The sequence below is a fragment of the Geotrypetes seraphini genome, chromosome 14, assembly GCF_902459505.1.
Source record: "Geotrypetes seraphini chromosome 14, aGeoSer1.1, whole genome shotgun sequence".
Classification (NCBI taxonomy): domain Eukaryota; kingdom Metazoa; phylum Chordata; class Amphibia; order Gymnophiona; family Dermophiidae; genus Geotrypetes; species Geotrypetes seraphini.
The window spans coordinates 62554714-62569064 of NC_047097.1; the positions used below are offsets into that span (position 1 = coordinate 62554714).

General features: G+C 48.4%; 1 protein-coding gene across 3 annotated transcripts in view; it reads right to left on the reverse strand.

Moving 5' to 3' along the window:
• Window positions 1-14351, reverse strand: part of TMEM132A (transmembrane protein 132A) — a 69537-nt gene that overhangs the window by 30338 nt on the left and 24848 nt on the right. For all 3 annotated transcript variants that reach the window (XM_033920568.1, XM_033920570.1, XM_033920571.1), the window contains exons 2-3: window positions 4230-4441; window positions 1026-1241 (exon numbers count right to left, since the gene is read on the reverse strand). In XM_033920568.1, coding sequence (XP_033776459.1) covers window positions 1026-1241; window positions 4230-4441 — 428 coding nt within the window. The remainder of the gene's footprint in view (window positions 1-1025; window positions 1242-4229; window positions 4442-14351) is intronic.

Below are 14351 nucleotides of genomic sequence, written 5' to 3' on the forward strand. Positions count from 1 at the left end.
GCGCCCCATGTGTCCACTAGTGGCTACTGACAGCTACATATGTCGCCGTTAGCTCTTAACAATGTTAATTACTGGAATGTTGATAAAATTACAGTAGTATTTAATCAACATCAAGGACTAATTTTGGATACCATACCTTTTTTTTATTGAACTTTATTGACTTTTATTTATTTTTATTTTTACTTCATTGATTTGAATTAAATCCCTGCACCTTGTACATTTTCTGCAGTTCTTTTTTGGTTTTTTTGTTGCTATTTTGGGGTGGGGGTTTTTTTGTTGTTGTTGTTGCTTTAAAAATTTATATTCCGCATATCCTACAGTTCTATGCGGATTGCAAAAGACATCCAAAATACAAGAGGACATACAATTAGTTATACTACCAAAGAAGTCTCCTCTAAAGCTCCAATGCTACATTTATTTAGCGTAAATGCTGTTGAAAAATGTACCTGTATGACTAGAAAGTAAAATTTTCAGCTGAAGGAATTTAGCCTATTAAATTACCTAGACAAATTCTGCTGAAAACTGTCCTAATAACTGCCTTCTCTCTGTCTAGAAAGAATCAATAAACTGCCCTTTTCCATATCCCATTTGACCTCTTCCCACATCCAGCAGTAGTTAAGAGCCCCTGTACTAAATGACTACCCCTCATCACCTCTGTATAGGATGCCACATGCTGAGGAGTTTTTTTGGGTCTCTCCCAGTTTAGTCTTTCCCATGGGTCACACATTAAGGCCCATATGTTTCTATCATCATCTCTGCCTTGTGTTTAGGGCTCTGACAAGTACTTGTGACCTGAACTGGTCACTTTTCAAACGAGGATACTGGGTTAGACAGAATTTTGGTCTGACCAAATATGGCAATTCTTATGGCCTAGATTATACACTGAAGCATTTCCCCTTATCTCTCTCTAGATATCTCACATGAACAATCCTCTTTCTCCCTTCTGGATTATTCTCTGTCTCTCCTGCCCTTTTCTCGTCCCTGACTCTCCTGCCCCCTTCTGCCTCCTGGGCTCTTGCACTGACCTGTAATCGGCAGGCTCTGTGAATGGACCATGTCTGATGGAAAGCCTGCAAGGTGACACACGGTAGGTGTGGCTTCTCCGTCAACCAGTCTTTGCCTGTGAGGTGAAAGAGGACCCGAGCATAGGGATCCGATGGGGAAACAGTGCCTTCGATGAGAACAGCTCGCACCATCCATGCAGCGATATCACCAGAGTACAGGAGCTCATCAGGAACCTCCTGCAAAGAGAAATGAACCGACAGCAAGCTGGATGGCAAACACATGTGGAGACAAGGTCAATCTATGCACTGAAAATTAGAGCAAGGAGAAAAGAGAGACAGAGACAGACAGAGAGGAAGGAAGGAGGGAGCAGGGATAGAGAGAGAGAGAGGAGAAAGAAGGAGCAGAGAGATATAAGGAGGACAGATAGAGAGAAAGAAGGAAGGATAAAGAGACAGAGGGGCAGGGGTAGAGAAAGAACGGGAAGTAGGAATAAAGAGATAGCAAGAGGGAGAGAGGAGGCAAAGAGAGAGGGATTGGGGGAGGGAGGCGAGGGAGGGGGAGGGGAGCGAGAAGGAAAGAGGAATCCAAAATACATAAAAAATTACCTCTTTCATCCAGAAAAGCAATTCAAATGTTATGTAAATAATTGAGCAATAGAGCTGTTCTGCCCCCCCATGTTATGTGGGCATTTGCTCAGTTTCTTGTATAAGAACAAGTTTTAAGTGTTTATTCTAAGATGTACTGTATAAGTAAAGTGTGGTCTGTGGACTTAAATCCCCAGAGCTTTGCTTTTCCCAGAGAGCTTGGTTACAACCACAGCCCTTCTTCTTCAGTTTGAGAGAGAACAGTGGCCCTATTTGTGGGACCGAATGGCTGCACAGAAACCTGGGGGTTAAGAACATAAGAAGTTGCCTCCACCGGGATCAGACCAGAGGTCCATCGCACCCAGCGGTCCGCACCCGCGGCGGCCCATCAGGTCCATGACCTGTCAAGTGTTCCCTGCCCTAAAAAAACCTATCCTTACTTCTATCTGTATCCTTCAATCCCCTTTTCCTTCAAGAATTTATCCAAACCTTCTTTGAATCCCTGTAGTGTCTTCTGCCCCACCACAACCTCCGGGAGTGCGTTCCATGTGTCCACCACTCTCTGGGTGAAGAAGAACTTCCTGGCATTGGTTCTAAACCTATCCCCTTTCAGTTTCTCCGAGTGCCCCCTTGTACTTGTTGTTCCCCACAGTCTGAAGAATCTGTCCCTGTCTACCTTAGCTATGCCTTTCAGGATCTTGAAAGTTTAACCCTGTTTGCTCACCAGGTTTTCACCTTTTATTTCTAACCATCTAATGCCAACAGGATGTTGGCCACACAACCAACCCACCTTCCCTCTTTGGATGATCCGTCCTTAGCTAGGAATGATAAACATATATGGCAGCTTCGATAAAGTAGGTTTTAAGACTGGATTTGAAACTGCCAGACACGGAGCCTGAAGCAGCAAGACAAAAGAGACAGAGTTGGCAGTAGAGGAGAGGGGTACATCGATCACAGAAAGGCTCGATAAAGTTTAAATGGTAATTTTTCCATCTTGCAAATCATCCAAACTGAAATATTGTCAAGGTAAAAAAGTTGATGAGGATTGTCTACTTTAGACAAGGACTTAATTCTAACAAAAACATAAGAATTGCCGCACTGGGTCAGACCAGTGGTCCATCGTGCCCAGCAGCCCACTCACGCAGAGGCCCTCCGGTCAAAGACCAGCACCCTAATGGCACGGGGACGAATTTCTCCCCATCCCCGCGGGAACTCATCTTCCCGTCCCTGCCCCGTTCCTGAAAGCTCCATCCTCATCTGCACAAGCCTCAAACACGTTAAAATCATAAAGTGTCTGATGCTTTTGCGGTTAAGGCAGAGCATACAAGAATGGGGGCAGCGAGAGGGACAGCGACAAAACTCGGGGAAATTGAGTTCCTGCGGGGACGGTGACAAATTTGTCCCCCCCTGTCGTTCTCTACTCCTAACTTAAGTCTCCTAAATTTGTGAGCTATTTTCAGCCCAATTTAGAAGCGCACTGACCGATATTCAAAACTATTTAACCTGCCAGGAACGGCTCCTGGCCGGTTAAATAGCATTTTAGCGCCTAACCACAGATATTCAGCAGAGATAACCAGTTATCTCACATGAAATATCTCCAGTTAGCAGCTAACTGGCTACATCACGTGACTTATCCAGTTAGGTGCTGATATTCTGCACCTAACTCGGTAAGTTTGGCGACCAAGTAGGACCGCATAAATAGCTGTTTTAACCACCAAAACGTTAACCAGTTAGCGCTGAATAGCGGCATAGCTAGTTAACCCTTTAGCAGTTTAAAAAAACATATTCGATGCCGGTTACTGGAAACAGCCTGACATTAAATATCCGAGTTTAAAGCCGGTGGTAGACAAAAGTGCTGTCTGTTGATTTAAGAGCTTAAAAGTTATGCTCATAAAGTTAGACCTGCCGTTCATTTGCCTAGATTTATAAGCCTAATTTATGAGCCCAGTGCTAACTAAGCTCCTAACTCCTTTTTCCTGTTCTAAATCCACCCACATTATTACACATTTTTTATGCTCCCAAACGTAGGAGCCGTGGCTGGAGCTCAACCAGAAGAGAGGAGGCTTTTGTGGGGACAGGGCTTTGGGGTGGAATGGGGCGGGGGTCATATGTCTGGGGTTTCCCGGAGAAAAATATGGTATCCCTACCCTCAGCCCTAGTAAATATTCAAAGAGGCCGATTAACGAGCATAACTCAGCACTGTTCCCTCTAAGCCGAGCGGGAGTCCTCTAATTGCTTTGCTGCCAGTGGGGCTGGTGTTTCAATATTGGGTTTTTCAATGGCTAGAGACAAGCAGCTTCCCTGGAGTCCTGCAGAACTAGCCTCTTCCTCACTATTGAAAATGTGACAGTGAAATAGCACCTCCTACTGGCAGAACTAGAGGTGGCAAATTCCTGCTCAGTTTTGAGGGAACAATGGTCAGGACCACAAATCATTTGAATACCGGGCCCTAAAAGCAAAATAAGCTATCTACTGTCAGCCCTGTAGTAAGTTGTTGTTTTTTTTTTTGCTATTACTTTAAGAAAGCGTATAGAAATTGCCTTGCCAATCAAAGTGGTCTTGAATTGAGCCAAATTGATAGAAATAGATGAGAAGAAACAGGTTGACAAAAAGCCACACTCTCGTCCCATCCTGCATTACCTGGCGTGCGGAGAAGGGCCGATAGGTAGCCCCAACAACAGGGGTGTGCGATCCCCGGTGGCTGAGCAGGTAGGTCTCAGTCCGGGATCCCAGCGAAGTGTTTCCCTGGAGATATCGACCCATCTCTTGCAGGCGGAAATACTCTGGAACATCCATCAATTCCAAGCCCGCCGGGAGGAAGACGGGATCTGTCACTGTGGTTTCACAACACGCTGTCACAGGAGAGAAAGAGAGAAACAGACCGTCACAGCACATAGTCCCATAAGAGACAAAAAGCATCGACATATTACAGCGTCTGCCCGTGTCCTCTGCTCCAAAGTCTGACAAAATTTCTCACAATTCAAACATGGCACTAACAAGGAAAAGAAGAACAGCCGTTCTGAGCTCTTTGGGGACAATGGGATAGAAAATTAAATTTAAAAATAACCTTAAAAATGAGCAGAAAATAAAAATAGGTCAGCACTTCAGTCCTTTAATGTTTTCCCTTAATACTCACCCTACAGAATAAAGAATATTTCAATACTAGCGTCACCTCGGTCTGTGCCCCCGAAAATGGCAAGGTCAGATCAGCATCAAGTAGGTTATATTTCGTTTTGTTTAACGATTCAAAAAATTCCGCTCGCGCTCTCGGTCACCGAAACGCTCCGTTTCATACCATGTGCTAGTCACCTGATATTCAAATCGCAGGCGATAGCTGGCTGTCTCTTGCAGTCCCAGTGCCGTATCTCACCAGCATTGAATTTTTTATTTTTTTTGGGGGGGGGGGGGGGGGAGGGGTTGCCTCGTCAAGCCATAGCCAGCTAAGTCATAACAGTCAAAGACGGACCTGCATGTTATGTCTTTCCCAATTTATTTTTTATTTAAATTTCCAAATTATGAACAGGAATATATTCCCTTACGGAAATCGGATGAAAGATCACAAATTATAAATTTCGAGAGAAAAAAAAAAATACAAGAAAATATAAACGTGTCGTCCAAAATTTTAAGTCCTCGAATAGCAAGATTCCCAGAGCTCAAATAGTCTGAGAAAAGAATGTTGAATTATATACAACTTAAATGTTTATTCAATTTTCTATACTGTTCTCCCTGGGGAGCCCAGAATGGTTTACATGAATTTATTAAAAGCACTCGAGTATTTCCCCTGTCTATCCTGGTGGGCTCACAATCTGTCTAACGTATCTGGGGGCAATGGTGGAATTGTTGACACCTCGAAAATCTACACAGAACCTTATAGTCCCATCAGGCTTCGAAACTAGCACAATAAGGTCGGCCCATTCAGTATTAGATTCTTCTATCATGCTAAGTTTCAATATTATCATCCACTTCCCTCTCCACCTTTCTTTTTTTTCGCTTCCGGGAGCCGATATGGTTTTTGTCTTACAATTTTTCCAGGAAGGGTCTCAATCAAACGGACCCCTACCCTAGATTATCCCAGCATTCATTGACAGACTTCTAATTCCATATGACTCCCCCCCCCCCCCAGAGCCCTTAGATCCACATACCTCCGTAAAGCCGGGGTGGGGGTTGCTGAATTGACAAGTCTGATTTTTTTTTCAGCAAAGCAGGGATGGAATAAAGGGAGTGTCGGGGACATTTTTTTGGGGGGGGGGGGCCTTCAGGGGTCGATCTTAACTAGGGTTCATTTTTGGGGTAGGGCTTATATTAGGAGCATTAAAAAAAAATCATGCTAGGGCTTATTTTCGGGGAAACAGGGTAGTAGGAGCTGAGTTTCCTGACAGACAGAGACTGTCAAGACACAGAAAAAAAGAAGCTCGTCACAGCCGTTGCAAGGGAGAACATAAGTTTCTCTCCTCCCTGAGTGACGGCTGTGTGCTGTGACAGTCACCTTCTATTTCTAACCAACTCTCTCTCGTAAGCATGACGCAGGTGAGAGAAAAAAACCCCCCACAGAGCATATGGTCACTGGAAGAAAATAGTCTATTATAAATGCCATCTAAGACTGTGAGAGAAATGCAAACAGACCAAATAAAATCCACCCCCTCCAGTGTGCGTTCTTGTCCAAGACAATCAAATGGGTAAGACATGTAAAAAAGCAGGAAAAAAAAAAAAATAGGTGAAAAGGGAAAGACATGTCAGTGCAACACATCTTGGATAGTTGGACAGTGTGATGCAACCCAGACAATTCAAATTTTCACCACAGGGAGACCTTTGGAAAGGCACTAGGGACAGCTGTTCTGGGGTGGCCCTGTGTGAGAGCGTATTCTGTACTACAGGAAGTCTATCTCTGTGACTAAGATATGATTTATTACATCCATGAGCCAGCTACTTAAAAGGACATCTGTTTCGTGGGCAGGCCCAAAGGATTAAAGATGGAGGGGTTGGAAAACCATAAAGAGGAAAAGAGGCCTGGACTTCCTCCGCTTCCTTTATGTTCAGGTGTGGGACCAATTAAAAGGGTACCCTGTAGCCTCAAAATATTCTACAGCCCCACGCAGTTCCAAATGCAGGTCAGAAAAGGAGGGTGCTACAGCTGGGGTAAAATGCTGCTATCTAAGATCTGCCAGTCACAGGAAATTAGGAGGCTTGGGGGAGAGGAGTTGCTCTAGAGAAGGGGGGTCCTCAAATCCAGTCCTCAAGGTCCACAGTCCAGCCTGGCTTTCAGGATTTCTACAATATCTATGAGATCTATTTGCATTGACTGCTTCCACTGCGTACAAATAGATCTCATACATATTCATTGGGGAAATCCTGAAAAACCAAGTTGAGTTGCGGACCCCTGCTCTAGAGGGATATATGAGGAAGTGGAGAAAATGAATGCTTGAGAAAGTAACGGATGATGATTATGCCATAATAAACATAGAAACTTACAGCAGAAAAAGGCCACAGCCCATCTAGTCTGCCCACACTAATGACCCACCCCCTAACTTCCTCCGTGAAGAGATCCCACGTGCCAATTCCATTTTTTCTTAAAATCTAGCACGTTGCTGGCCTCAATTACCTGTAGTGGAAGACTATTCCAGCGATCAACCACCCTTTCGGTGAAGAAATATTTTCTGGTGTTACCATGAAATTTCCTACCCCTGAGTTTCAACGGATGCCCTCTTGTAGCCGTGGGACCTTTAAGAAAAAAGATATCTTCTTCCACCTCGAAACGGCCCGTGACATATTTGAACGTCTCGATCATGTCTCCCCTCTCTGCGTTCCTTGAGTGAGTATAGCTGCAGCTTATCCAGCCGTTCCTCATATGGGAGATCCTTATGTCCTGAGACCATCCGGGTGGCCATTCACTGAACTGACTTGCTGAACTTGGAAGGGAAGGCGATGGTGTGCCACTCAGGGCCAGCGTTAGAGGGGGGCCAAACAGGACAATTGCCCTGGGCCACAAGGCTAAGGGGGGGAGCCCAGTGAGCCAGCATGTTTTCCCCCTTTTAACTGTGCTGGTCCGACGTCATCTTCACCTTCATTCTTGCCAACAAATCCACTTTTGTTGCAGGGGACTGCTGGCCACAGCAGCGATTCTGAAGCATTGCATGCGGCCCCCTGCATGCTTTTATTCTGCTGCGGTCCACCCCAGGCAGAAACAGAAATTTGCATCACTGAAGGACAGACCGTGGCAGAAAAGAAGCATGGAGAGGGGCCACAGCCAGCACTCCCCTGCATCAAAAGTGGATTTGTTAGCAAGAACAAAGGTGAAGGCGACGTCAGACCGGCACGATTAGAAAGGGCAGGACATGCCGAGCCAGGAAACCCCCTGAATCAACTGTTTTTTTGTTTTAAAATAGAATGGGGAGGGGGAGGTTTAAAGAAGTTCCAGACTGGTGATGCTAGGGGAAAAACTTAAGAGGGTCAGAAACAGAGGCTAGAAAGAGAAATGGTGGGCAATGGTCTGGAGGGAGAGAAGAGAAAGGGAAAGAAGTTGGATGGAGGAAAGGGGAAAGAAATACTTGAAGGGAGGACATTTGGGAAGAGAAATGAACAAATGGTGGACCTGGGGTGGTGTAGAGGGAGAGAGAGATATAGGATGGGAGGGTAAGGTATTTGGAAAGGGAGAGATGGTGGTCCTGGGGGAAGCAGGGAGTGATATGGGATGGGAGGGCAGTTGGGAAGAGAAAGGGAGAGAAATTGAACCTGGGGATGAAAGGAGGGTAGGGAGGGAGAGATGCATCATCTCTCCCTCCCCCTCACTCACGCTCATTATTCATCATCAAGGGGGAGAGAGAAGAACAACAACAGATAAGACAGGGAGAGATGTTGGACCATAGGGAGAGAGGATGAAAAATGGGCCCATGGGAGGGCAGGAGGGAAGAGAGGTGGAATAAGAAGATGCTAGGGAATGGAGAGAAAGAGACAGGGAGATATAGCCTGACGAGAGAGGAAGGGGGATTCTGGAAGTGGTGAGCCAAGTGGAAGAGGTCAAAAGGAGGATGACAAGATGAGTGACAGAACACTGAGTACAGTGGTAGAAATGTGGTAATGGGGAGTAGATAGAAGGAAATAGGAGGCTGGGAAAGGAGTGAGATGGGAAATGAGATGAAAATCGGTAGCTGAAACTTTGAAAAGGAGAAAGGTGAGAAAGAGGCAGAAAAGAAAAAAAGGGATGAAATTGGAAAGGAAAAATCCAATATACGGGAGGCAGGTATAGTAAGGGAATGGAGCAGGAGAGAGAAAAAATGGACAGCAGACACTGGAAAGAGAATTAGCAGAAGATAGACAAAAAGCAGAAAGAGAAACTGGGACCAAGATGATGGAAAAACAAAATGTCCAGACAACAAGGTAGAAAAAAGTGTTTTGTTTTGAATTTATTAACTGAACTATGTCAGGTTTGGGATATGTGCAATGTGCATCACATTCAGTGCATAGCCACTCGGCTGATTTGGGGGAGGGGCCGGAGCTAAAAATGGGTGGTTGGGCACCAAATTTGTTCCCAGCCTGAATGCAAAATATAAGTACTTGAGCTGGTGGGGGTCCCCAAATCCTGCCAACTAAAGACCTCCTCCTCCAGTCTGGCAACCAGAAATCTCCAAGCTTTGTAACTAGTGGTGTAAACTTCCACTGCTTTCATGCATGCAAGAAAGCTGGGTGGGGGAGGCAGCAGTAGCAGCTCTGAAATACTGTTGCAAGCTACAGGTGAAGCTTGGGGATTCCCACCAGCTTCAGCAAGGGAGATGCACAAAATGAAGTAATTGCTGAGTTTAATGTTTTGGGGTTTCCAGTTCAGTTTTGGTATTCATATTTCTGTTTCTAATTTGTGATCCATTTGTTCTGTGTTTGGTGAAGGTCTGTCTCTTGTTTTCTGTGTGAAGAAGTCATCTAAAGTTGTTTTCAATGTGGCAGTAATGGAGGGTGGGGAAATTGGGAGAAGGGCAGAGGAAAGAGGGGCCCCCTTCTTAATTTTTGCCCTGGGCCCCAGCATGTCTATAACCGGCCCTGGTATGCCATTAACATGACAAAGACTGGTAAACACGGTCCTGAAGTGTCCTGAGCGGTGTCAGGTCAAAAGCGCGCCGGGACAAAGGCGAGCGCAGACAATTGAGCGCAGCGCGCAGAAAATTACTGTTTTTAGGGCTCCGACGGGGGGACACCCCCCCACACACACACTTTACTTAATAGAGATTGCGCTGCGTTGTGGGGGCGTTGTGTGGGGTTTGGGGGGTTGTAACCCCCCACATTTAATGAAAACTTTACTTTTTCCCTGTTTTTAGGGAAAAAGTTAAGTTTACAGTAAAATGTAGAGGGTTACAACCCCCCACAATGCCGGCGCGATCTCTATTAAGTAAACTGGGGGGGCTCCCTAACAAAAACCCCCATCGAAGCACCTAAAAACTGTAATTTTCTTCGGTGCGCGCCTCCGTCTTGCGCTCAGTTGTCGGCGCGCGCCTTTGTCTTTCGCGGGGTTGTCTATGAACCGTCCTGAGCTGCCAAGTGACCCAGTCCCTCCCTACAGGAAGAGTTGAGCCAGTCCTGGCTTGCTAAGGTGATTTTAAATGAAATAAGCCAAATGCCAAATCCCCCAGTGTGCTGGGATGTGTGTTCAAAAAGCACAGTTACTTACCGTAACAGGTGTTATCCAGGGACAGCAGGCATATATTCTCACATGTGGGTGACGTCATCTACGGAGCCCCAGCGCGGACAGCTTTTCAAGCAAACTTGCTAGAAGTTTCAAGTTTGCACACTGCACCACGCATGTGCATGCCTTCTCGCCCACTAGAGGGCGCATCCCACCTCGTGGTCCTCAGTTCCATAACTAGCAGAGAAGCCATCCCCGGGGAGGCGGGCGGGTTGTGAGAATATATGCCTGCTGTCCCTGGATAACACCTGTTACGGTAAGTAACTGTGCTTTATCCCAGGACAAGCAGGCATGATATTCTCACATGTGGGTGACCTCCAAGCCAACTAAAAAAGGGCAGGTGGGAGGATGGCAATTTAGGAAAACAGATTTTGCAAAACTGACTGGCCAAACCGGCCGTCACTCCTGGATAAAGTGTCCAGACAGTAATGAGAGGTGAACGTATGAACCGAAGACCAAGTGGCAGCCTTACATATGTCCTCCATAGGAGTGGATCGGAGGAAAGCCACTGAAGCTGCCATCGCTCGGACCTTATGCCCCGTGACTCGACCCGGGGGCGGAAGTCCAGCCTGAGCATAGCAAAAGGAAATGCAAGCAGCCAACCAGTTAGACAGAGTGCGCTTGGAAACCGGATGCCCTAATCGATTGGGATCGAAGGACAAAAACAATTGAGGAACCTTCCGATGAGACCTGGTGCGTTGAAGGTAATATGCCAACGCCCTCTTACAGTCAAGCGTATGAAGCGCCGTCTCGCCAGGATGGGAGTGGGGCTTAGGAAAGAACACAGGAAGGACAATGGACTGATTGAGGTGGAAATCAGAAACAACTTTAGGTACAAACTTAGGATGGGTGCGGAGAACCACCTTGTCATGATGGAAGACAGTGAAAGGAGGGTCCGCAACCAAGGCTTGCAACTCCCCAATCCGCCTAGCGGAGGTGAGGGCAATCAGAAACACCACCTTCCAAGTCAGAAATTTCAAGAGAGACTTGTTGAGTGGCTCAAAAGGAGGTTTCATCAGTTGAGCCAAAACCACATTCAAATTCCACACGACTGAAGGAGGCTTAAGCGGGGGACAAACCCTGAGTAACCCTTTCATGAAGCGTGTCACCAAAGGATGGAGCGACAGAGGGCGGCCATCCAGATGTTGATGGAAGGCAGAAATAGCACTAAGATGAACACGCACCGAAGTGGTTTTCAGACCAGAGTGCGACAGGTGGAATAAATAGTCCAAAACCGAGGACACCGGAACCGACACCGGATCCAGGTGAAAAGACGAACACCAGGTAGAGAACCTGGTCCATTTCTGCGAATAACAAAGCCTTGTCGAAATCTTGCGTGAGGCTTCCAATACCTCCCTCACCGATTGAGACAGATCAGGCGCAGTTAGGGAGCAAGAAACCAGGCTGTCAGGTGTAATGACTGCAGATTGGGATGTAACATGGATCCTTGACTCTGTGACAGCAGAGAAGGAAACACAGGCAGAAGAAGAGGCTCCCTGACACTGAGCTGAAGCAGTAGGGAGAACCAGTGCTGACGCGGCCACCGAGGTGCGATGAGAATCATCGTGGCCGTGGATGATTTCAGATGTACTAACGTTCGCATGATTAGAGGAAAAGGAGGGAATGCATACAGGAACCTCCCCTCCCAATCGAGGAGAAAGGCATCGGCCTCCAGACGGTCCCGCGAGTACATCCGAGAACAATACAGGGGCAGTTTGTGGGTCTCCGGAGAGGCAAACAGATCCACCTGTGGCGGTTCCCCAGCGAACGAAAACCTCGCGCAGAACTGCGGAGTGTAGAGTCCACTCGTGCGGTTGCAGAAGTCGACTGAGTTTGTCTGCCAGACAATTCAGTTCTCCTTGGATGTAGACCGCCCGAAGGAAGATGTTCCGGGAGACTGCCCACTCCCAAAGGCGAAGAGCCTCCGAGCAGAGGGGCCAAGAGCCCGTTCCACCCTGCTTGTTCACATAGTACATTGCCACTTGATTGTCCGTGCGAACGAGGACAACCTGATTCCGCACTATGTGAACGAAAGCTCGGAGTGCTAGAAAGATGGCTCGAAGCTCTAGCACGTTGATGTGACACCGACGGTCCTCGGCAGACCACAGGCCCTGCGTGCGAAGACCGTCGATGTGGGCTCCCCATGCGTACTCCGAGGAGTCTGTGGTCAGAACCTTGCGAAACGGAGGGGTGAGAAACAGCAAACCCTTGGACAGATGTGAAGAGTTTGTCCACCAACGCAGCGATTTCCGCAAAAGCGGAGTCACCGCAATGAGGCGAGACACTGGATCGCACTCCTGACGCCACTGGGAAGCAAGGGTCCATTGTGGGATCCTCAGATGCAGCCTGGCAAACGGAGCGACGTGGACCGTCGACGCCATATGCCCGAGCAGTATCATCATGCGGTGGGCCGACACCGCCGATAGTTGAGAAACCTGACGGCCCATCCGGACCAAGGCTTCCAACCGCTGGGGCGGGAGATAGGAGCGCAGGCGCACCGTGTCCAGCACCGCGCCTATAAATTGAAGAGACTGAGCCGGGCACAACTGAGATTTTGGAAAGTTTATCTCGAACCCGAGGCTCTGCAGGAAGGCAATAGACCGTCGGGTCGCTGAGATAACCCCCTCCCTGGTCGGGGCTTTGATAAGCCAATCGTCCAGGTAAGGGAACACATGAAGCCCACGAGACCTCAGGGCTGCCGCAACCACCACCATGCACTTCGTGAAGACTCGTGGAGAGGAAGCCAGGCCGAAGGGCAGGACCCTGTACTGTAGGTGCAAATCCCCCACCTGGAATCGTAAAAATCTTCGGAAGGCGGGATGCACCGGAACATGGGTGTATGCTTCCTTCAAGTCGAGGGAGCACATCCAGTCCCCCTCCTCCAAAAGAGGATATAAGACCGGGAGAGACAGCATTCGAAACTTCTCCCGGACCAGGAATTTGTTGAGCTTCCTGAGGTCCAGTATGGGGCGCAGGTCCCCGGTCTTTTTTGGAACCAAAAAGTAACGGGAGTAAAACCCCGTACCCCGCTGGTCCTGGGGGACCGGTTCGACCGCCCGAAGTACCAAGAGGGCCCTGGCCTCGGCCAGAAGGGTCGGCAGCTGCGATCGGTTGCAAGAGGCCAGATTTGGAGGATGGTCCGGTGGCGAGGATACAAAGTTGAGCGAGTAGCCCTCGGAGACGGTCCGGAGCACCCAAGCGTCTGAGGTTATCTCGGCCCATGCCACCCGGAAGAACCGAAGACGCCCCCCCGATAGGAAGGGGTTCCTGTGATATCGCGGAGGGGAACCCGCCCCGTCCGCTCAGCCCGTCAAAAGGAAGGCGCGGGCTTAGAAGGACCCTGCGCCGGGGCTTGGGGTTGTCCCCCTCTGCCTCGCTGAGACGGACGTCTCGGAGGTGGCCTTGAGAAGGCCGGGGTCGACTTCTGAGGATATCGGCGCGGCGGAGGCCGGAAAGGTTTCTGCGGCGGGGGCCTAGGTTTGGGGCGGACCAGGGATGCTAACGAGCGCTCCTGCTCCGACAACCGCTTGGTCGCCGCATCTAAGGACTCGTCAAATAACTCGGACCCCACACAAGGCAAATCTGCAAGACGGTCCTGCAGGTTTGGGTCCATGTCGAGGGTGCGAAGCCAGGCCAAGCGGCGCATGGCCACTGCGAAGGCCGACACCCTCGAAACCAGCTCAAATGCGTCATACACCGCATGAAATAGGTACAACCGCAATTGAGACAGGTTGGACATAAACTTATCGAATCCTGCTCTCTGGGAGTCCGGTAACGAGTCTCGATATTGAGGAAGATCCTTCACCATGCCACGCAAATAGGAGGAAAAGGTGAAGGCGTAATTTAGAACCCTGGTGGCCATCAGGGAATTTGAATAGAGGCGACGGCCAAACTTGTCCAGGGTCCGCCCCTCCCTGCCGGGTGGAACCGCCGCAGAAACCCGTGAGGGCTGTGATTTTTTAAGGGCAGACTCCACCAGAAGAGACTGGTGGGAGAGCTGCGCCTTTTCGAACCCTTTAGGGGGCACCGTCCTATATTTCGCCTCCATTTTTGAAGGCACAGACGTGACTGTAAGAGGGTTTGACAAGTTCTTC